The 23355-nt window shown below is 35.9% G+C and overlaps 1 protein-coding gene across 1 annotated transcript in view; it reads right to left on the bottom strand.

Annotated features, from left to right (window-relative positions):
* The window catches only part of POLR2B (RNA polymerase II subunit B), a 57361-nt gene that overhangs the window by 16026 nt on the left and 17980 nt on the right, over positions 1–23355 (bottom strand). The window contains exons 7-16 of the mRNA XM_077136971.1: positions 22646–22810; positions 19802–19998; positions 19524–19643; positions 18294–18480; positions 13609–13752; positions 13235–13374; positions 13040–13151; positions 6098–6252; positions 4935–5133; positions 4447–4615 (exon numbers count right to left, since the gene is read on the bottom strand). Of these exons, the coding sequence (XP_076993086.1) occupies positions 4447–4615; positions 4935–5133; positions 6098–6252; positions 13040–13151; positions 13235–13374; positions 13609–13752; positions 18294–18480; positions 19524–19643; positions 19802–19998; positions 22646–22810 (1588 nt within the window). The remainder of the gene's footprint in view (positions 1–4446; positions 4616–4934; positions 5134–6097; positions 6253–13039; positions 13152–13234; positions 13375–13608; positions 13753–18293; positions 18481–19523; positions 19644–19801; positions 19999–22645; positions 22811–23355) is intronic.

The raw sequence follows: 23355 nt of genomic DNA, 5'->3' as shown, positions 1-23355 counted from the left end.
AGGATGTACTGACGGAGAAGTAGAATGACCAACAATTGTGTATACTTAGGAACGAAGGCTGTGCTGCTACAAAAAAGAACATTGTCATGAGGCATGCAACTATGTGAATGAACATGTGGGATATTTGGTGAGACAAAAAATAAGCCAGAAATAAAAATTAAAAAAAAAAATGGTATGGCCACCTTTGGAAAATGCTTATAAGAAAACAGGGACCTAAATTACAAGCTTTTAGAGCAGACACATTAAGTCCAGAGTGGTTATTACTACTTCTGGACTTTGAAAGGCTGTTTTATATATATTACCTGATATTTAGAGATAAGAATGAAGCCGAACAGGCTGGGGTTAAAGTAATCTAGGACATAGGGGTAAGGAAAACAGTGCTATATTTCAGTACCACACATACTCTTTGAGACCAGTCGAAGAAAGGTTTATTTGATCTGGAACTGAAATTTTCTATAGTGCATACATAATGTAATTCATCCCATCTATAAAGTTCATTTGAACAACAGAAACATAGAAAGCACAGAATGAGAAAGAGGTCCTTTAATCCTATATTGATTATTGTAATGCCTGGAAACATCTTAGAGTATATTAACCAGATAATCACAAAGTATTGGTAAAGTCCCGTGAGGGAGGGGAGAAAGATTATGGAATTATCAAACCTTACCATAAGGGAATTCCAATACTGTGTCAAACTTTAGGGACACTCAAATCAATAGGCCATGCCCTTGATCATGAGGCTTACTCTTGTGAAGCTTATGTTAGTAGCACAGAAGCTTAGAATACCTACAGGCATGCCTAAGAGTTACTTATGGAGGACCTCTGTTGTTGCTCAGATATGGACTCAGTCTCTCTAAGCCCCACTCTGCAAGTGAAATCAATGCCCTCCCCACTACATGGGACATGGCATCCAGGGATAGAAGTCTCCCTGGAGAGGTGGAAGAGAACTCCCAGGGATGAATCCAGACCTGGCACCGTGAGATCAACAATTCCATCCTGACTAAATCAGGGAAAAGAAGTGTAATTAATAAAAGTATCAGTGGCAGAGAGAGTTCAAATAGAGTCGAGAGGCTACTCTGAAAGTTGTTCTTATGCAAGCTTCAGGTAGACCTTGCTACCTATCATAACCTGCCAACCCCCAATCAGGACCATTCCAGACAATCCTAAAGAACACCGAGGGCAATTTATAAGATTCCACAAGGGTTCCAGGCGCTAGAGTAACTTGCCAGAAACCTACAACCTCCAGATAGGTTCCTGGTCCAGATAAGTCCTAAAACCTAGGTCAGCCTCTCCAGAACATCACATGGTTTCATCTCCCTACCCCGTATTAGTGACAGACCCTTCCAATATCAAAAATTTAGAATTGTCATAGCCCAAACAACCTCAATGAGAGGTATGGAAAGATTAAAGGTGATGGTGGAAATATACATAGAAGATAGGACTTAACAAATGAATATGAATGCTGAATCATTATACTGATAACCCTTTTAGTCTCCAGTATTTTAGAGCAGCTAGAAGTAAAAACCTAAAATTGTGAAATTGTAAATCCATGTTAAAGTCTGAAATATGTTCTACAACTAATTGTGGTGCTGTGCTTTGAAATTTACAGCTTTTTTTGTACATGTTATTGTTCACAAAAAGAGAAGGAAGATAGGTCAAGCCTACTGAAAATTAGGTCTAAGAGTCACCCCCAAGACAGCCTCTTTTGTTGCTCAGATGTGGTCTCTCTCTCCAGCCAACACAACAAGCAATCTCACCACCCTCCCCCTGTCTACGTTGGACATGACTCCCAGGGGTGTGGACCTTCCTGGCAACGTGGGACAGAAATCCTAGAATGAGCTGAGGATCAGCATCAAGGGATTGAGAAAAGCCCTAGAATGAGCTGAGACTCAGCATCAAGGGATTGAGAAAACCTTCTCGACCAAAAAGGGGAAGAGTGAAATGAGACAAAGAGTCAACGGCTGAGAGATTCCAAACAGAGACAAGAGTATATCCTGGAGATTATTCTTACAATTAAGTAGATATCACCTTGTTAGTCAAGATGTAATGGAGAGGCTGAGGGAACTGCCTGAAAATGAAGAGCTGTGTTCCAGTAGTCATGTTTCTTGATGATGATTGAATAATGATATAGTTTTCACAATGTGACTGTGTGATTGTGAAAGCCTTGTGTCTGACGCTTTTATCTACCTTGTTAACAGAGAAAATGCATATGGAATAAAAATAAATAATAGGGGGAACAAATGTTAAAATAAATTTAGTTTGAAATGCTAGTGATCAATGAAAGGGAGGGGTAAGGGGTATGGCATGTACAAATTTTTTTTCTGTTTTCATTTTATTTCTTTTTCTGAATAGATGCAAATGTTCCAAGAAATGATGATGACGATGAACATGCAACTACGTGATGATATTGTGAATTACAGGTTATATATGTAGAACAGAATGATCAAAATAGGAATGTTTGCATTTGCTTTTTATTTTTTGGTATTTAAAAAAATGAAAAAAGAGAGAAGGAAAAAGAAGTCGATTATGATGATAAAAAAATATTTAAGCCCACTAGCCTCCTATATTCTGGAGCAGCTAGAAGCAAAAATATGAGAGGATCATATGGTGGCCCATGACAAGCTCTGGGATCTATCTTATAACCATTTTTTGAAGAGTGCTTTGAAATTTTTATTTCTTTGCTTTGTATATATGTTACTCTTTACAATAAAAAAAACTTAAATATCTACCTTGTCAACAGACGAGGAGAACATACGGAATAAAAATAAATAACAGGGGGAACAAATTTAGTTTGAAATGCTAGTAATCAATAAAAGGGAAGGGTTGGGCCACGGTGGCTCAGCAGGCAAGGACGCTTGCTTGCCATGCCAGAGGACCCGGGTTTGATTCCCGGTGCCTGCTCATGTAAAAATAAATAAATAAATAAAAGGGAAGGGTAAGGGGTATGGTATGTATAATCTTTTTTTTCTGTTATCGTTTTATTTCTTTTTCTGTTGTCTGTTTATTTCTTTTTCTGAACTAATGCAAATGTTCTAAGAAATGATGAATATGCAACTACGTGATGATACCGAGAATTACTGATTAAACATGTAAAACAGAAGGATATGGTAATGTTTTTGTTTGTTAATTTTTTTAATTAATATAAATAAATTTTTACAAAAAAGTTAAATATATATGTATATATATTAGGGACACCCAAATCAATAGGCTAAGTACTTGATCTTGAGGCTTGCTCTTGGGAAGCTTGTGTATGTAGCAAAGAAGCTTAGCCTACTTACAGGTATGCCTAAGAATTACTTCTAGAGGACCTCTTTTGTTGCTCAGATGTGGTCTCTCTCTCTATTAAGCCCAACTCTGCCAGTGCCCTCCCCCCTACATGGGACATGACATCAGGAGTGAAAGTCTCCCTGGTGGCAGGAAGATGACCTCCAGGGATGAGCCCAGCCCTGGCACCATGGCATCAACAATGCCATCCTGAGTATAATAAGGTATCAGTGTCTGAGAGAGCTCAAACAGAATTGAGAGGCTACTCTGGAGGTCACTCTTACCAAGCTTCGGTTGGACACTGCTACCTATCGTAGCTTGCTAAATCCCTACCATTTCAGCCAATCCTAAAGAACCCAGGGCAATATTTAAGATTCTACAAATGTTCCATGCACTAGGGTAAAAGATAAGTCTTGAAATGCAGAAGAGGCAGTCTGTTCAGAACATCCACTTGTTCCATCCCCCTATCCCATATTACAACAGCCCCTTTCAGCATGAAAAAGTTAGAATGGGCATAGTCCAAATACCCCTAAAGAGTGGGAGAAAGATCAAAGGTGATGATGGAGTTATAAAGAGAAGGTAGGGCTTAACCAATGAGTACAACTGCCGAATCATTATACTGATATTTCTTTTAGGCTCCAGTATCTTAGAGCAGCTAGAAATGAAGACCTAAAATTGTGGAATAGTAACTCACACCAAAGTGTGAAATCTGTTCAACAACTAATTGTTGCAATGTGCTTTGAAATCTATTGCTTTTTTGTATATATGTCATTATTCACAAAAAAGAAGAAAGTCAATTTTGATGATAAATGCATGCTATAAGATATTGCAAACCACTCATTGTATCCTTTGGATGATTACATGGTATGTGAATATGTAATAGATATCAATGAAAAAAAACTGCCACCTACTCCACGAAACTGGCTCTAGACTTCCAATAAGTATCAATTTCCTTCACTCTGCTTCCTAAAGACTTTGTATCTCCATTATACCACTTTTCATGTGCCCATCTTTTTATTTGATTGCGTTCAGGTTTCCACAACACCATAAATTTCTTGAGAACTGAAAATTTCTTGAGAACTGAGACTCCATCTTATGTATTTTTCTTTTTTAACTCTCCCAAGCACCTAGACTTTTAAGTAAGGCAGGATCTTAAAAAATGTTTAAAAAAATTGAACACACCTGCTGGCAGCTCTCTAAATCGTAGATATTCCATAGACCGTGTAGTCACAAGTGGTTTTTGAGGATAATAGAGAACATGGGCCAGTGTGTCCATACGAACATGGAAGTTAGTGATATAAACTCCCATAGCCTGCTTACCCATAGCAGACTGGTACGTGTTTCGAGGAGACTAAAAGAAGAATGAAAAGCAGAATCAATGACAATTTACCTCTAAAGGAATAGACTCTACTGGGCACTACATTAATTGAAAATGTGTAGGTAAGGCTCTTGTTTGTTTCTGAAAGATAAGTGATAACCATTTGAAATAATCAATATGGCTCTAAGAATGAAACACAACATTAAGCATGTCAAATGCTGACTCTGCAGGAGTACAAAACCTCTTCATTAAAAGACTTGACTCTTACAAAGAGATTTACGGACTAATCCCTAATTTTTAATCTACTTTCAACTAATTTCTCATAAAGCAAATGATAAAAAGTGCTACCAACCTGGTTATGATCAGGAAAAGGAATAATTGATGCACACACACCAAGGATCATTGAAGGATGAATCTCACAGTGTGTGTATGTAGAACAATAAGCAACTTCTTTTTCCTGTAAATCATCTGGAGTCATTGCAAGCATCACTGTTTCTTCTTCTAGAGTATCAATATATTCCACTACCCCACTGGCCACAAGATCCTGCCAACTAAAAAAAGAATGCACTGAATTTCCTTATTTACCAAAATATTTTAACTACATAAGCCCACTACTTAATAAAGAATATTCCTATATCTGTATGTATTGATATGGAATATTCCTATATCTATATGTACTAATATGGAAGGAGCTCCAAAATATTATTGTTTGTTAATGGTGAAAAAAATCAAGTTGCTGGAAAGTACATATAAAGTATCATCCCATAACTATTATTATTAGTTTGTTTTGCTCTGTTTTAAAGAAACTATTTTAGTGGGGATAAAAGGGGTGGAGAGGGAAGGAAGGTGACGTATAAATACATAGAACAAGATCTAGAAGAATATATAACAAACTGTTAACAGTACTTACTTCTAAAGAGGGAAATATGAATTAGGGGCTCTTATATTTACATTATGCATATTGAGTTATTTTACAATAAGAACGTATACTTCCATATATTACTAAAAATAAATTTTTCAGTAGGTTCTTTATTGTATTTCTTATTATACTTCTTATTTCTTATTATACTTTAACAGATCCAAAATACTTTTATGCCTAAACAAATACCCACAAGGGCGGTCTGATGATGACAAAATCAAATAAAACATTTTCACTGTTAATGGATACAGAGTTTCTTTTTTTTTGTATGCCACATGGTAGTGGACAAATTTCATCCTTTTCCATGTGAATATCCCAATAATACAGCACAAATGTTGAATCTTTTTTTGGAGTGCATTGGCCTGGATTTCAGCCTGGGTCTTCCACATGGTAATCAAGAACTCTACCACTGAACTACCCATGTACCCCATAGGAGTTTCTTTTTGAAATGATGAAAATGTTCTGAAATTACACACTTGTGATGGCTGCAAAACTCCATGAATATACTAAAAACCAGAATTGCACACACTTCAAAAGAGTGAACTCTTTTGAACTCCATCTCAATTTTTTTTAAATCAGCACATTTTTTTTCTCACCTGTAGTTGTTATATTCTCGCTCTTTCAATTGGTCAATATGTCTCTTCTTCAAAAGTAGCTTTTGTTTCTCCACAATCAGAAGTGGTCTACAAATACGGCCTGCATCTGTATAGATACGAATCTCTCTCTCTCGAATATCCCTGATCATAGAAACCTGTATTATAAAAAGATAAAAGTTTCGTGAACTTTTACTTACTTCATATTATTAAGGGTTAGCTAGAGCAACCGATTATCAAATAAAATAGACAAATCTTAGCTTGTCATTGTTCAATATACTAGAAACAGGTATAATTTAAAAGTCTGTAAAGGAAAAGTTCTAACCTTGGCAATTATAGAGCTGAACAACAGCATTTGGTTACGGCATGCAAGTGAATTTGAAATGAGAGAAATCTTTTCTGATCCCACAAACACCAGTATATGAGAATTCCTTAGTTTGACTCTTTGTCATTTACATACACTTTACTCTGTAACTATCAGGCCCTCTGTCACTTAGCCTTGCCTATACTGTCCCAGATCTAAAGCCTGACTTCTCTCACTCATCTATTAGACAAATGGTTTGAGGCACTCTAACACAGTAGCAGCTAGCCACGTACGACTACTGAGACCCTGAAATGTGGTCAGACTGAACTGCATTTCAAAGACATTAGCGAAAAACTAAAAAAAAGAATAGCTCATAAACAGTTTTAATATTAATTATATTGTGAAATTATAACATTTTGGATGTATGAGGTCAAATAATCCATATTATTATTAAAATTTTCACCTTTTTTTTCTACTTTTTAAATGTGGCTTCTACAAAAATTAAAATTGCATATGTGACTCACATTGATTTCTACTGGGCACTGCTGGCCTAGAAAATATAATATTCACAGAAAATATTATCAAAATATTTTGGAAAAATTTGCAGTAAAGAACATAAGAAAAAGCACTGCAGACTCTTAAGAGCATATATATAAAGAAATAAGTAAAAAGGAAATAAGAATTTCCAATGAACACTTGATATAATACATAGTCTTGGAAGCCAATCAAAAAATGAACTGCCAATGAGTTAGGAAACTGAAAAACAGACCGGCATTTCCCCCAAATATGTACTTTTAAAAAGTGAGAAATGACTTGAAATCACATCTGGGTCCTGTTTTATAAGAAATAATTGGGTTTAAGACAGGATTTGGGTTACTCAGTTTAAAAACAATGGTGCATTATAAAAGACTGATCAATAAAACCAAGTTCTTCTCCAAAACCAAGAGTAAGAAGCCAAGAAATAAAAATGTTCCAAATTCTTAATTCACTTCCTGTCCTTAGAAAGCTTGAGGAGCAACACTGTGATAGTTAGCAAAAACACTGAGTGGAGTTCTAAAGTCCCAGAAAATACACTACTTTCAAATGCTTTGTCTTGAATCCTTAGAAAACAAGCACTTAACGATAGAAATGTAAGCTATGGGGTTTGTTCATATGAAACTTATTCCCACAAAGGATAGGTGTGCTGGTTTGAAAGGAGGTATGCCCCCTAGAGAAGCCATGTTTTTTTAAAATTTATTTATTAATTTAAAAAATTAACAAACCAAATAAAACATCAACATATATAATCAGTAATTCACGATATCATCACTTAGTTGCACATTCATCATTTCTTAGAACATCTGCATTAATTCAGAAAAAGAAGTAAAAAAACAATAGAAAAAAAAAAATGAAAACAGAAAAGAAAAAAAAAAGATTTACCTATCATACCCCTTACCCCTCGCTTTCACTGATCACTAGCATTTCAAACTAAATTTATTTTAGCATTTGTTCCCCTTATTATTTATTTTTATTCCATATGTTCTACTCGTTTGTTGACAGGTAGACAAAAGGAGAATCAGACACAAGATTTTCACAATCACACAGTAACACTGTGAAAGCTATATCATTAATCAATCATCATCAAGAAACATGGCTACTGGAACACAACTCTACATTTTCAGGCAGTTCCCTCCAGCCTCCCCATTACATCTTGAATAACAAGGTGATATCTACTTAATCATAAGAATAACCTCCAGGATAGCTTCTCGACTCTGGAATCTCTCAGCCATTGACACTTTATTTCATTTCACTCTTCCCCCTTTTGGTCGAGAAGGTTTTCTCAATCCCTTGATGCTGGGTCTCAGCTCATTCTAGAGTTTTTCTCAATCCCTTGATGCTGAATCTCAGCTCATTCTGGGATTTCTGTCCCATGTTGCCAGGAAGGTCTGCACCCCTGGGAGTCATGTACCACATAGACAGAGGGAGGGTGGTGAGATTGTTTGTTGTGTTGGCTGGAGAAAGAGGTCACATCTGAGCAACAAAAGAGGCTCTCTTGGGGGTGACTCTCATGCCTAAATTTTAAGTAGACTTGACCTATCCCCTGTGGGGTTGAGTTTCATATGAACAAATCCCAAGACTGGGGTCTTGGCCTGTAGCTTTGGTTGTCCACACTGCTTATGAGAATATCAAGAATTCAACTTTGGGAGGTTGAATTTCTCCCCATTCTCACCATTCCCCGAAGGGGGCTTTGCAAATAGGAAAAGCCATGTTTTAATCAAAATCCCATTTCGTAGAGGCAGAATAATCCCTATTCAATACTGTGTGCTTGAAACTGGAGATATGATTTTATCAAGAGTGGCTGTTAAACTGAATTAGGTGATGACATGTCTCCACCCATATGGGTGGGTCTTGATAAGTTTCTGGAGTCCTATAAAAAAGGAAACATTTTCGAGAATGAACAGATTCAGAGAGAGCAAAGCAGAGCAACGTAGCCACGAGAAGCAGAGTCCACCAGCCAGCAACCCTTGGAGATGAAGAAGGAAAGTGGCTCCCAGGGAGCTTCATGAAACAGGAAGCCAGGAGAAGAAGCTAGCAGATGATGCTGTGTTCACCATGTGCCCTTCCAGATGAGAGAGGAACCCTGACTGTGTTCATCATGTGCCTTCCAGATGAAAGAGAAACCCTGACTGTGTTTGCCATGTGCCTTCTCACCTGAAAGAGAAACCCTGAACTTCATTGGCCTTCTTGGACCAAGGTATCTTTCCCTAGATGCCTCTGATTGGACATTTCTATTGACTTGTTGTAATTGGGACATTTTCTTGGCCTAAGAACTGTAAACTAGCAACTTATTAAATTCCCCTCTTTAAAAGCCATTCCGTTTCTGATATATTGCATTCCAGCAGCTAGCAAACCAGAACAATACGCTAAGCCTACTTAAAATTAGGCCTAAGATCCAATAAATCCCAGAGTGATTGAACAATGAATAAGAAAGTATTTGCAAAGTCCCCTTCAAGGAATGGTGAGAAAGTGGGAAAATTCAACTTCCCCAAGTGGAGAATTCTTGATATTCTCACAAGCAGTGGGGACAACCAAAGCAATAGACTGAACCCCCAATCTTGGGGTCTGTTCCTATGAAACTTAATCCCACAAGGATAGGCTAACCATACTTAAAATTAGGCCTAGGAGTCACACTCAAGAGAACCTTTTTTGTTGCTCACATATGGCCTCTCTCTCTCTCAGCCAACACAACAAGCAAGCTCACCCACCTCTCTCTCTCTACATGGGACATGACTCCCAGGAATGTGGACCTTCCTTCCTGGCAATGTGTGACAGAAATCCTAGAATGAACTAGGACTCAGCATCAAGGGACTGAGAAAACCTTCCTGACAAAAAGGGGAAAGGGTGAAATGAGACAAAATAAAGTGTCAATGGCTGAGAGATTCCAGAGTCAAGAGGTTATCCTGGAGGTTATTCTTACACATTAAATAGATATTGCTTTTTTAGTTAAGGTATAATAGAGAGGCTGGAGGGAAATGCCTAAAAATGTAGAGCTGTGTTCCAGTAGCCATGTATCTTGAAGATGACTATATACTGATATAGCTTTCGCAGTGTGACAGTGTGATTATGAAAACCTTGTGTCTGATGCTCCTTTTATCTACCTTTTCGACAGACGAGTAAAACATACAGATTAAAAATAAATACTAGGGGGAACAAATGTTAAAATAAATTTACTAGATTGAAATGCTAGTGATCAATGAGGAGGAGGGGTGGGGGCATGGTATGTATGAATTTTTTTCTGTTCTCTTTTTATTTCTTTTTCTGAATAGATGCAAATGTTCCAAGAAATGATCATGATGATGAATATGCAACTATGTGATGATACTGTGAACTACTGATTATATATGTAGAACGGAATGATCAAAAGTTAAGAATGTTTGCATTTGTTTGGTGTTTTTTGGTATTTTAAAAACAATTAAAAAATTAATAAAAAAGAGAAATGATCATGATGATGAATATACAACTTTGTGATGAAATTGTGAATTACTAATTATATATATAGAATGGAATGACAGTATGTTAAGAATGCTTGTGTTTGTTGCTTATATATTTTTTTAATTTAAAAATTAATAAAAAAAAAAAATGAGGCCTAAGAGTCACCCCCAGGCAACCTCTTTTGTTGCTCAGATGTGGCCTCTCTCTCTCTCTCTCTCTCAGGCAACACGGCAAGTAAACTCACTGCCCTCCCTCTCTCTATGTGGGACATGACTCCCAGGAGTGTAAACCTCCCTGGCAACATGGGACAGAGAGCCTAGAATGAGCTGGGACTCAGCATTAAGGGATTGAGAAAACCTTCTTGACCAAAAGGGGGAAGAGAGAAATGAGACAAAATAAAGCGTCAATGACTGAGAGATTTCAAATACAGTCAAGAGGTTATCCTAGAGTTTATTCTTACATATTAATATAGTAACCCCTTTTTAGTTTACGGTGTATTAGAGCCACTAGAGGGAAGTGCCTGAAACTGTAGAGCTGTGTTAAAAAACCATGTTTCTTCAAGATGACTGTATAATGATGTAGCTTTCACAAAGTGACTGCGTGATTGTGAAAACCTTGTTCTGATGCTCCTTTTATCTACAGTATGGATAGACAAGTAAAAAATATGAATTAAAAATAAATAAGGGGAACAAATGTTAAATTAGGTAGAGGGAAATACTAGTGGACAATGGGAAGGAGAGGTAAGGTGTATGGCATGTATGAATTTTTTCTTTTTATTTCTTTTTCTGGAGTGAAGTAAATGTTCTGAGAAATGATCATGGTAATGTATATACAACTATGTGATGATATTGTGAGCCACTGATTGCACACCAAGTATGGAATGTTCATATTGTATGTTGATTGGTTTTATTAACAAAAATTAAAATATATATATATATATATATAAGTTCTCTGTCTTAACAGGTAGACGTAAATTGAGCTGTATTTTCTCAAAGGCCAAACAGCATTTTGAGTTCTAGTAGAAACAGGTGTTCTTTAGTGGGCCTAAAGAGAACTACTGACAGGAAAGCCTACTAACTGGTCCAAAAGAAAGCTGAAGTCAGAAATGGGATAAAATAAGGAACTCTGATTATCAAAAAATATGAAGGAAGAGAACAAGTAGACTTCAAGTATAGACTCCTGAAAAATATACACAATTCTCTCATTGAGAGGTTCCAAAAAGCACTTTCCAAAAGAAATTTAAGGACCCAAGGACAGAGAGAACATTTATATTTTAAGCAAACCTTAAATGAAAGTCTATTCATGAGCACTGTAGAAAGAAATAGATAAATGAGAAGTTCTCAAAATTAAACACTTTTGTGCATCAAAGAACTTCATCAAGAAAGTAAAAACGCAGCCTACACAATGGGAGACAATATCTGGAAACCACATATCAGATAAAAGTTTACCATCCAGAATATATAGAGACTCTTCCACTCAACAACAAAAAGACAAACAATCCATTTAAAAAATGGGCAAAAGACATGAACAGACCCTTTCAGAAGAGGAAATACAAAATGGCTAAAAAGCACATGAAAAGATGCTCAACTTCACTGACTAATAGGAAAATGCAAATCAAAATCACAATGAGATACACACAACTCACACACACCAGAATGGCCATTATTAAAAAATAGAACACAATAAGTGCTAGAGAGGATGTGGAGAAAGAGGCACACTTATCCACTGTCACAATGTAAAGTGGCACAACTGCTGTGGAAGGCAGTTTGGCAGTTCCTCAGGAACCAAGTACATAATTACCATATGATCCAGCAACCCCATTGCTAGGTTCAGAGGACATGACGGAGAGAACATAAACAGATATTTGCACACCTATATTTATAGCAGCATTATTTACAATTGCCAAGAGACAGAAACAGCCCAAATGTCCATCAAAGGATGGGTGGCTAACCAAGCTGTGGCATATACATATGATGAAATATTACACAGCTGTAAGACAGAATAAAATCATGACGCATGTAACAACATGGATGGATCTTGAAGACATCATGCTGAGTGAAATTAGCCAGAAACAAAAGGACAAATACTATATGGTCTCACTGATATGAACTAATATTAATAAGTGAACTTGAAGAATTTCAGCTAAGAACATAGGTTATCATCAGGAGATAGAAACAGGGCAGAGATTGGGCAATTAGAGCTGAAGGGATACAGATTGTGCAACAGGACTGACTGTAAAATTCAGAAATGGATAGCACAATACTACCTGATTGTAGCACAATAATGTAAATACACTAAAACAAAGCTGAATGTGTGAGAATGACAGAGAGAGAACGGCTGGGGGCACATATGAACCAGAAGGAAAACAGATGATCAAGACTGAGATGGTATAATTTCGGAATGCCGAGAGTATACAATGATGGTGAATAAATGTACAAATTAAAAAATGTTTTTGCACGAGGAAGAATAAAAGAATTCATTTTCAGGATCATATCTAAAGCATTAAAGTAAGCAATACCTTGTAATTAAAAAAAAACCACATACAAAGAGTTTTGACAATATACTTTACAATTAAAGGGAAATCAGTTCAAAGCAAAGATGCCAATGCAAAGATAACTTTTATTGGTCTTGTGCCTTATACAGAAGTCCCATATGCCCCATTAACTTACTTCAGACACAATGATGTCCATCTGACGCCGCAATTTCCTTAGTGTGTTCATAAGTTGCTCAGGATCTTTATGTATTCCAACCCAGCAGCCATTAACGAAAATCTTGGTTGCGCTAAAATGCAAAAATAAAACCATTTTGCACTTAGCAATTCTATACTAAGCTATAACCAATAAAAAGAATGCATCTATACACACTCAGCAATAGCTGCAGGAGAAATTTCTTCTAAATTTTCCATACTCCATTCTTCCAAAAATTCCAGAATTGGAGAAGGTTGAGATCCAACTGAAATATAAGCCATCAGGGCCAAATTCTTAACAAGTCCCACAGCATGCCCCTAGGGAATAAACAAAGTATTACTTATACTGATTTAACGCATCTATCAAAATTCTTTCCAAAAACATTTTCCTTCAATTTAATTTCAAAATTTACTTTCATTTTCTAATAACAGAATTATAATCTCTTAGTTCTAAATGACAATGAAGAATTAAATAAAACCTAATTCTAAAAGTAATTATGCTCTACATAATTAGCTTACTTATTGCCCTAAACATCAATTCTAACGCATTACCTCTGGAGTCTCAGCAGGACACACCATTCCCCACAATGTATTATGCAGCTGTCTTGGTTTTGCTAGCTTGCCATCTCTACCAATAGGAGAATTTAAACGACGCAGGTGAGAAAGAGTAGATGCAAAAGTCAGACGGTTTAATACCTAGAAAAAATAGCAAATCTTAAAAATATGGCATTCCCACAACTCACATGACCACATTTTGGCAAACACAAGAATGAACCTAAGTCATATTTTCACATACATTTCAAGGAGTGTCAAACTATTCCCATCCCTTCTTTGTCTATCCTTACCTGGATTATCTTGTTCACCCCCATTACATGTCTATCTCATAGAGCAAAGATGGCAAATATAAGACGCAAATATAAGACAACTGTAAATGTGTGTTTATGGTGTGTCTCCAAAGACTAAGATGTAGGTTCAGGAGGACAGGGAACTTTTTGTTTTGTTTTGTTTTATCCCTCAAATTAGAACAGTGCCTGGCATGAATGAGGCACCCAGTAAGCATTAACTAAACTAAATGCTACCAACTCACACATCATTGACTATAGTAAACATCATTAATCCACCCCAGCACTTTTCCCAGCTGAAGACTCTGAATTCTTTGCAAAACAGAGATCCACATATCTATTACCAATACTTATACAGTATTAAGTAAGGTAATATTTATAAGATAATACTCAGAGGGATATAAGGCAGGCAAATCAAACTCAATATATATACAATGAAGAATTTAGCATCTTCTCCCAGCCCTACATCAACCCAAGCCTCCTTCTTCTTACTAAGTCTTCTGTCATGGCTAATGGTATCACCCTTCCCTTAATCTCCCAATCTAGAAACTTCAAAATATTTTTCTATGACTCCCTCTTTCCATACATCAATAAATATATTGTCAATTTTATTCACAAATTTTCTCAAAAATCCAACCTCTACATTCTTGATGCCATGGCAATAGACCAGCCCCTCATCTCTCACCTATACTAATACTGCAATCTGCTCTTAACTCCCTGCCTTGTTCTCTCCAATTTACCTTCTACAGTTACAAGAATTTTTAGAACATAAACATGTCTACATCACTCACCTATTAAAAAACAGTATTACATAGGTTCCTACCAACTACAGGAGAGCATGACATTAAAACCCTTCTCAGTGAAGCTGCAAGCAACCTGCACTATCAGTCTCCCAACATTCCTGTACTCCATCTACACAATCATATACACTCTTACCTTCACACCTTTGACCATGCCTTTTGCACAGAACAGAATGCACTTCTGCTCTGCTCTGCCTGGTGAAATATTTCAACTTCTACAAAAGCCATCTGACCCACTACAAGAATTGTTTCCTTTTCTGTACCCTATATAAATAAACCACTCTCATTAATCATGAAGTTCTACTAAACCTACTAAGTATTTCTCAAATTTGATTCCAATCTCCATCTCAACTAAACTGCTCTAGTTCAGGCCCTAATAATTTCCCACGTAGGTTTTTAATAACAATCTTCCTGTCACCTATCTTGCCTTTCTCAAATCTTTTCTACACACTGCCAATTACTGCAAATCTGCCTGAAAAATGACCATGACTCTCCCTCTATGAGCCGTTTCCAACTCCCTTCTCCAACACCATTTCCCATCTTGATCTGAAAACCTGAATTGCTCTACTCCCCACCCCACCCCACTCCCAACATACATAATACTGTCCTTCCTCCATTCCTTTGTTTGGGAATTTGCTTCAAATTTGCTTCAGCTTTCCTGCATGCTGCTGGTCCTACTCTCCTTCCCAACTTGAACTATTTCCCAATTACCCATCAAGGATCAAGCTCTTGTATTAAATCCCACAGGAAGACTTCTTTTCACCCTGCCAAGCTGGGCATTTAAATACCACTCTCAGAATGTCCACAGAATAGTTGTGCATATCTTTATTATTATACTCACTATACCACGTTGTAATTATCTCTTTACATCTATCTCCCAGTATAAACTATAAACAAATGAAAACCAGAGATCATGTTCTATTCATCTTTGCATACCCAACATATAGCAGATTATCTGACATATCACATGTGTTAATAACTATGTGCTGAACTGAACTGGCAGCAAGGTATTTATCATAACATGACACAGTGAGCTATATACGCATGAATCTTTCCTCTATTTGATGGTGAGCTCCTTGAGGGCAAGAATGATAACTTACTCATGTTTGTGACACCCAGCAGGACAAACACAGAGTATACCCCATAAATCTTTATTGAATTTAAAGGATCTGAAAATTAACTTTGCTAACAACAGTCTCCAGAATTTCTTACAGCATATGGGTTTCTAGGGATCAGGAGTATGATGTTAACGCCTGAATACCAAATCAATCAGGTGATACTGCTATAAGATAGTTTATTGTGAAATATAACATATGCAGAAAAGTGATAAATTTTAAAGTAGAGTTTAACAAGTAGTAACAGAACACATTTCAAAGTATGATATGGGTTAAAGTTTCACAGTTCCAGGTATTTACTTCTAGCTGTTCTAATACATTAAAGAATAACAAGAAATATCAATATAGTGATTCAGTAGTCACAATAATTTGTTAAACGCTATCTTCTCTATTACAACTCTTCCCTCTCATTTGATGCTTCTCCCAAAAATCAGAAGGTATTTGGGCAATAACCATTTTAACTTCTTCATGCTGAAAAGGGTATCAACATTATGGGGTAGGGAGATGCAACTGGTTGATATTTATTGAGGGTCTGGTGCCTCTGGGTTTCAGAGCTTATGTGGCATAGGAACAATCTGGAAGTTTTAAGTTTTACATTTCTGAAAAATAAACTTAGTGAGTGAAACTTTTATAGTGCTTCAGATTGAGCCCTCGGTATTTCTTAGGGTTTTCAAGAATATTGTTGGTTGGGGCTTGGCATGCTGTGGCAAGCTGCAATATCCAGCTGAAGTGTGCATTAACAGTAACCTCCAGAATAGCCTCTTCACTCTATTTGAAATCTCTCAGCCTCTGATGCTTTATTTGTTACATTTCTTTTGCCCCTTTAGGTCAGGAAGACATTGTCAATCCCATGATGTCAGGGTCAGACTCATCCCTGGCAGCCATGTTCCGTGTTGTCAGATAAACTTAAACCCCTGGAAGTCAGGTCCCACAAATGGGGGAGGGTAATGAGTTCATTTGCTGAGTTGGGCTTAGAGAGGACGGGCTAGTTTTAAAAAAAGGATAGGGAGTGGGGCACCCCCCAAAAAATTTCATTAAGCTAAACAATTTACCTTCTACAGTTACAAGAATTTTTAAAACACAGACACGTCTACATCACTCGCCTACTGAAAAACAGTGTAAGTCCCTACCAACTACAGAAAAGCATGACATTAAAGCCCTTCTCAATGAAGCCGCAAGCACCCTGCCACAATCAGTCTCCCAACATTCCTGTACTCCATCCACAATGTCATATACATAGATTTTAAATCTTATATGAAAAATAAATACAAAAAATAAAATCACAACTGTTTTTAAAAACTTTCCCCATTACACATCTGAGAAGTAGCTGCTGCAGTCACTGTACATGCAAACAGCCAATATAGAGAAATCAGTGTGAGAAATACTATATTTTGCAACTAAGAAAAGGGATGCCCATTTATTCTTTAAATTCGCTTCTAACTATTATTCTCTGGGTTATGCGTTTCAAACATAAAAGCTACATTAACATGTGCTCAGATGCGGCCTCTCTCTCTAAGCTAACTCAGCAGCTAAACTCACTGCTCTCCCCATTACATGGGACATGACTCTCGGAAATGAGCCTGAACCAAGCATCATGGGATTAAGAAAGTCTTCTTGACCAAGGGAAAGAGAAAAATGAGACAAAATAAACTTTCAATGGCTGAGACATTTCAAATAGAACTGAGAGGTTATTCTTACACATTATATAGATATCCCTTTTTAGTTTTTAGTGTATTAGAACAGGTAAAAGGAAATACCTGAAACTGTTGAACTATATTCCAGTAGCCTGGATTTTTGAAAATGACTGTATAATTATACAGCTTTTACAGTATAACCATGTGATTGGGAAAACTACGTAACTGATGCTCTCTTTATCCAGGGTATGGACAGATAAGTAAAAATATAAGGACAAATTAATAATAAATAATAGGACGTAGGGGATAAGGGGTAAAAAAAAATAGGTACAGTGCAATACTAGAAGTCAATGAGGGGCAAGGGGTATACGATGTATGAGGTTTTCCTTTTTCCTTTTTATTTCTTTTTCCAGAGTGATGCATATGTCCTAAAAATGATCATGGGGACGAATACACCACTATGTAATGATACGGTGAGCCACTGATTGTATACTTTGGATGGACTGTATGGTGCTTGAAGTTAGCTCAATAAAATTTTTTAATCGCATTAACATGGACTCTCTCACCTCCAAAGCAGCTACTCTAATTTTTTAAGTATCCTGAATTTCTGCATTACAAACCAAAAACTTAAGTTTCTCTTAATAATGCTAACAGCTAACTTTTTAAAAAAATTTATTTTCCTAATTCACAAGGCCCCATTTTACATTTTTGCAAAATATATTTACATTTTACATTTTGGCAAAAGAAAAAAACTAAATAAGTTACATCTAGTAAATAAGTTACTAGAAATGCTTCTAGTCCTGTAGCATTTTTCCTTTCAAACCTACAGTTATAGTTGACACTCACCTGAGAGACTCCAGCTCTGGCTTGATGAGCTTTCTTTTGGTCACCCCAATTTCCAGTAGCTAAAGAATATTTTAGGCCATCAGATATAATCCTTGTTTTAATTGCCAATTCCAAGTTAAAATCCTTTCCTCGATCAATAAACTTCTGTGCATAGATCCGTACTTCTTTCAGCAAATTCTTAAACATACTGCCAAATAAAATTATATCATTTTAATATTTAAGGAACTACTACAGCCTTCCTCCCTCTTTCGTTCTCACATTCAGCTTCATTCAGTGTTTCAGCATAATTGTATTACAGTTAGGCAGCATAGAATTACTGTCCCACAGAAATCAGCATCAAGGGATTGAGAAAAACCCTAGAATGAGCTGAGACTCAAGGGATTGAGAAAACCTTCTCGACCAAAAAGGGGGAAAGTGAAATGAGACAAAATAAAGTGTCAATGGCTGAGAGATTCCAAACAGAGTGGAGATGTTAACCTGGAGTTACTCTTACGCATTAAATAAATATCACCTCGTTAGTTAAGATGTAATGGAGAGGCTGGAGGGAACTGCCTGAAAATATGGAGTTGTGTTCCAGTAGTCATGTTTCTTGAAGATAACTGTATGATGATAAAGCTTTCACAATGTGACTGTGAAAACCTTGTGTCTTATACTCCTTTTATTTACCTTATCAACAGACGAGTAATACATATGGAATAAAAATAAATAATAGGGGGAATAAATGTTAAAACAAACTTAGACTGAAGTGCCAGTGATCGATGAAAGGGAGGGGTAAGGGGTATGGTATGCATGAATTTTTTTCTGTTGTCTTATTATTTCTTTTTCTGAATTGATGCAAATGTTCTAAGAAATGATCATGATGATGAGTATACAACTATTTCATGATATTGCAAATTACTGATTATATATGTACAAAGGAATGATCAAAAGTTAATGTCTGTGTTTGCTGTTATATTTTTTAATTTAAAAATTAATAAAAAAGTATATACATAAGTAATAAATTTTCCTCATAAACTTGACATTTCCAGGCATGAACCAGAACTAAATCTGAAAAAGTATGTAGCTAACATCATATGAATCCAATAAGAATGTCAAGACAACACAATCTGTGTATGAAGATTTCTCAATAAATCTACTTAAAAAAAAACAGTGCAATCCCATTCCCCATGTAATGACCAAAACAAAATGAAATCTCCCTATTTCCAACAATTTAATTCTGTAATTTCTTACCCTCTGAACAAGAATGCAAGTAATGGCCCGGCAAGATCCAATCTTTTGTTTCCGTAGTGATCTCTGTCATCTAGTTCTCTTCTGCCCAAAGCTGCTAATAGTAACCTATGAACCATATACCTTAAAAAAAAGAAAAAAGTGAAAACTGAACACATAGGCTTTTAACTTTGGTTTTCTTCTTAATTTATATAATAAAAACATCAATTTTAGTTTTAACAGAAAAATTTTATCTCAACTTTACCTTACCAAAGAACTGACAACAAGAAAATTTAACATACCCCAAGAAATAGGCTTTTTTGGTCTCACAAAAGTCACTGACGCCAACATGAGGAAGCATTTCTTTTTGCAAGACTTCTTTTGCATACTTAATTCTTTTCTCTTTAGTAACACCAGGTTTTGCCCCTCTTGAGCCAATGAAATTTAGTGCAACATTCTGTTCTTGGATAACAAAAGCTTCATCAAGAGAAGGTTTAACCTATCAGGTAATTTTAAAAGAAAGTTTTTTCAAATCCATATTTACCTCCAAACAAGTTAACTTTTACTTAATTCATAACATGCTAAACAAACAGCCCTAAAAACCTAATGAAATAGGCAAATATTTGTAGAAAATCAAAGAATCACAAATTATTAGAACTTTGACAAGGAATCACACTTTCTAGGAAACTACAAATAATTCCACCTAAAAAAAAGTAAAATGCATTTTGGTTTCTTACTTTTTTAATGACTAATGGCAAAATAGAATTCCTTCCAGATATCTAAAATCAATTTAAAGAAGTTTAAGGCAAGTTAAAATTTATTAAGATAGAGCTGGCCCTGGCATTGTGGGATCGATAATGCCATCCTGATCAAAAGAGGGAAAAGAAGTGTAACAAATAATGTATCAGTGGCTGAGAGAGCTCAGATAGAGTCAAGAGGCTACTCTGGAGAGTCACTCTTCCATATGCTTCAGATAGACATTGCTAACTATCATAGCTTGCCAAATCCCAACCAAAACCATTCCAGCCAATCCTAAAGAACTTCGTAGATTCTACAAAGGTTCTTATGCTCTAGGGTAACTTTCCAGAAACCTACAACCTCCAGATGGGTCCTTGGACTAGGTAAGTCCTGTAATACAGAGGGCCCAGCCTCTCCAGAACATCAACTAGTTCCATCTCCCTATCCCATATTATCAACAGCCCCTTTCAACAAGAAAAAGTTAGAATGGGCTTATGCTAAATACCCATAAAAAGTGGGAGAATGATCAAAGGTTATGGTGGAGTTCTACAGAGAAGATAGGGTTTAACAAATAAGTATGACTGCTGAAACATTATATTGATATTTCTTTCAGTCTTCAGTATCTTAAAGCAGCTAGAAGTAAAAAACCTAAAATTGTGGAGTTTAAACCCAAATCTGTTCTACAACTAATTGCGGCACTGTGCTTTGAAATTTATTGCTTTTTTATATATATGTTATTTTTCACAAAAAAAGAAAAGTCAATTCTGATGATTAAAATATATATATATGGGTAGTCCTTCTAGCCTCCAGTGTTCTGGAGCAGCTAGAAGGAAAAATCTGAGTTGAGGGGATGGTAGGTAATCCATGACAAACTCTGGGATCTGTTCTGTAACTACCTATTGAGGTGTGCTTTGAAAATTATTGCTTTTTATCTTTCTTTGCTTTGTATATATATGTTATATTACACAATAAAAAAAGTTTTAAAAAATGTACTGAGCTACAAACAAATATGCCAGATTGTTTTCAATCTTGGTATTATGAAGTTTTTTAACCTACAAATAAGCTATAAATAAAATCAGTCAATATTCTGTAAAAGAAAATGGAATCAATTCTCATTACTCACGGTAATTATGTTCTATAAAGTCACAGAGAACAATGAATTGGCAGATACTGCTGAACCAGTGCCCTTTGACATCCTGTGCTAAGTCTATTACTGATAACACAAGTTTAAACATCCAAATTCCAGTTGTGAAACCAAAGCTCAGAAGGCCATGTAAACCAAAGAAGCAAGACCACAGACAGCATGGTGATGAAAGTAATCCTTTTAAAGGAAATCACTACTGTTATTATGAAATTGTTTTGTTAATGTTAATATGGATTGAGATCACTGTAACGTGATCAAAGTTAACAACATCAATAATGGAGCAAAATGACATCATGTGACTGACTCCTGATGTGACATCCTAGGACACACACAATAATGATTATCTATTTTTCCTTTCAAAAATGCATAAACAGAATCTAATCATTAGTAAATAGCAGAAAGCCTAAAACTAGAGAAATTTTACAATATAAAAAATGCCTTATCCTCTTCAAAAATGTCAATTTAATGAAAGACAAAAAAAAAAAAAAAAAGGCTGAGGAAAGATTAAAAGAGACTAAAGAGACATAAAAATGCAATACATATCCCCACTGGATCCTTAACAAAGAAAAATGTTATTAAGGACATTAATGGGACAACAGGCAAAAATCTGAGTAAGATACGTAGATTAGCGGTATTGTACCTAAGTTAAATTTCCTGATTTTGATAATTGTACTGTGATTACATAAGTGAATATCCTGGTTCTTAGGAAATATACACCAAAATATTTAGGATTAAAGGGGCATAATGCCTGTAACTTACTCTCAAATGGCCCAAAAATAATAATAATGTAAATAAATAGGTAGATAGATAAAGCCAATGTGGCAAAAGCAGCAACTGGCAAATTCTGGTGAAGGGTATACTGAAGTCCTGTACTCTTCTTGCAACTTTTCTCTAAATTTGTAATTACCTCAAGGTTAAAAAAAAGAAAGAAAGAAAAAGAAAACATCAACCACTCATTTTTCCTGTTTACTAAATTGCACCAGACTTGTGTGCGGTTATAATTTTCTTCACTATTGTATCTTCTTGCTGCTGTCAGTGAACTCTGATTATCTCCAGTTTCCATGTCTATTTTGTACAGAATTGTCAGGACAGAGTCCCAGGCAGATCTAAATGCTTTCACTACACAGTAAATGGCATGGGATTTGTGACGGCTAAATTACTCTGTGGAACAATTTCCCGCTATGTTTTAAGATTAACAACAAACAGTAACTTAAAAGTTCTTATAAAACACTATGAATATGAATACATTTTGCTTTCACATTACCATTTCCATCATCTCTGGATCTTCAAAATCATAAATAATGTGTTCTAAAATGTCTCTGTCAGATACGAAACCTAATGCTCTAAACACAATAATGATAGGCACTTCTTGCTTGATATATGGTAGAGTTGCCACAATGCGCTGTCCAATAGCACTCTTTTTCGCACCCTAAAAAAACAAAATATCATTAGAACATAAGTACTCAGTGCTTACAGTCGTATAGAAACATCATGAGAACCATTTAATACAGATGTTCATCGTATATATTTTAAAAGAATTATGCTTCCTATAATCTAAAGAACTACTCATGGCTGCTTTTAAAAATCACTGGCACGTTTACTATTTTTAGTCAGACTGATCATTTAGACCAGAGAGATCTTCTATTCTCTACTGTTTGCCTGCCAGGATTCTCTCAGAATTACCCAATATTGTATTTGGGGATGACCCCTGACTGCAAGAAAATATATACACTACCCTCACACATCCCCCCCCCCAAAAAAAATAAACTTACAGAAGAAATACATGAGGGGTCAAAAAAAGTATGAAAAAAATGAAAAAAAAAAGAGTATGGATAGATAAAATGAAGAGAAAAGTTAAGAACAGAATGAAAACTATTAACTCAGAGCTGGTCTGTAGATATCTCATTTAAATAATGTTTCAAAATTAACAAACGGACTTTTTTCACAAGTTTCACACAAGTTTCCAATTTCTAA

This window comes from Tamandua tetradactyla, chromosome 19, assembly GCF_023851605.1.
Source record: "Tamandua tetradactyla isolate mTamTet1 chromosome 19, mTamTet1.pri, whole genome shotgun sequence".
NCBI lineage: Eukaryota > Metazoa > Chordata > Mammalia > Pilosa > Myrmecophagidae > Tamandua > Tamandua tetradactyla.
This window is presented reverse-complemented; position numbering and strand designations above follow the sequence as displayed.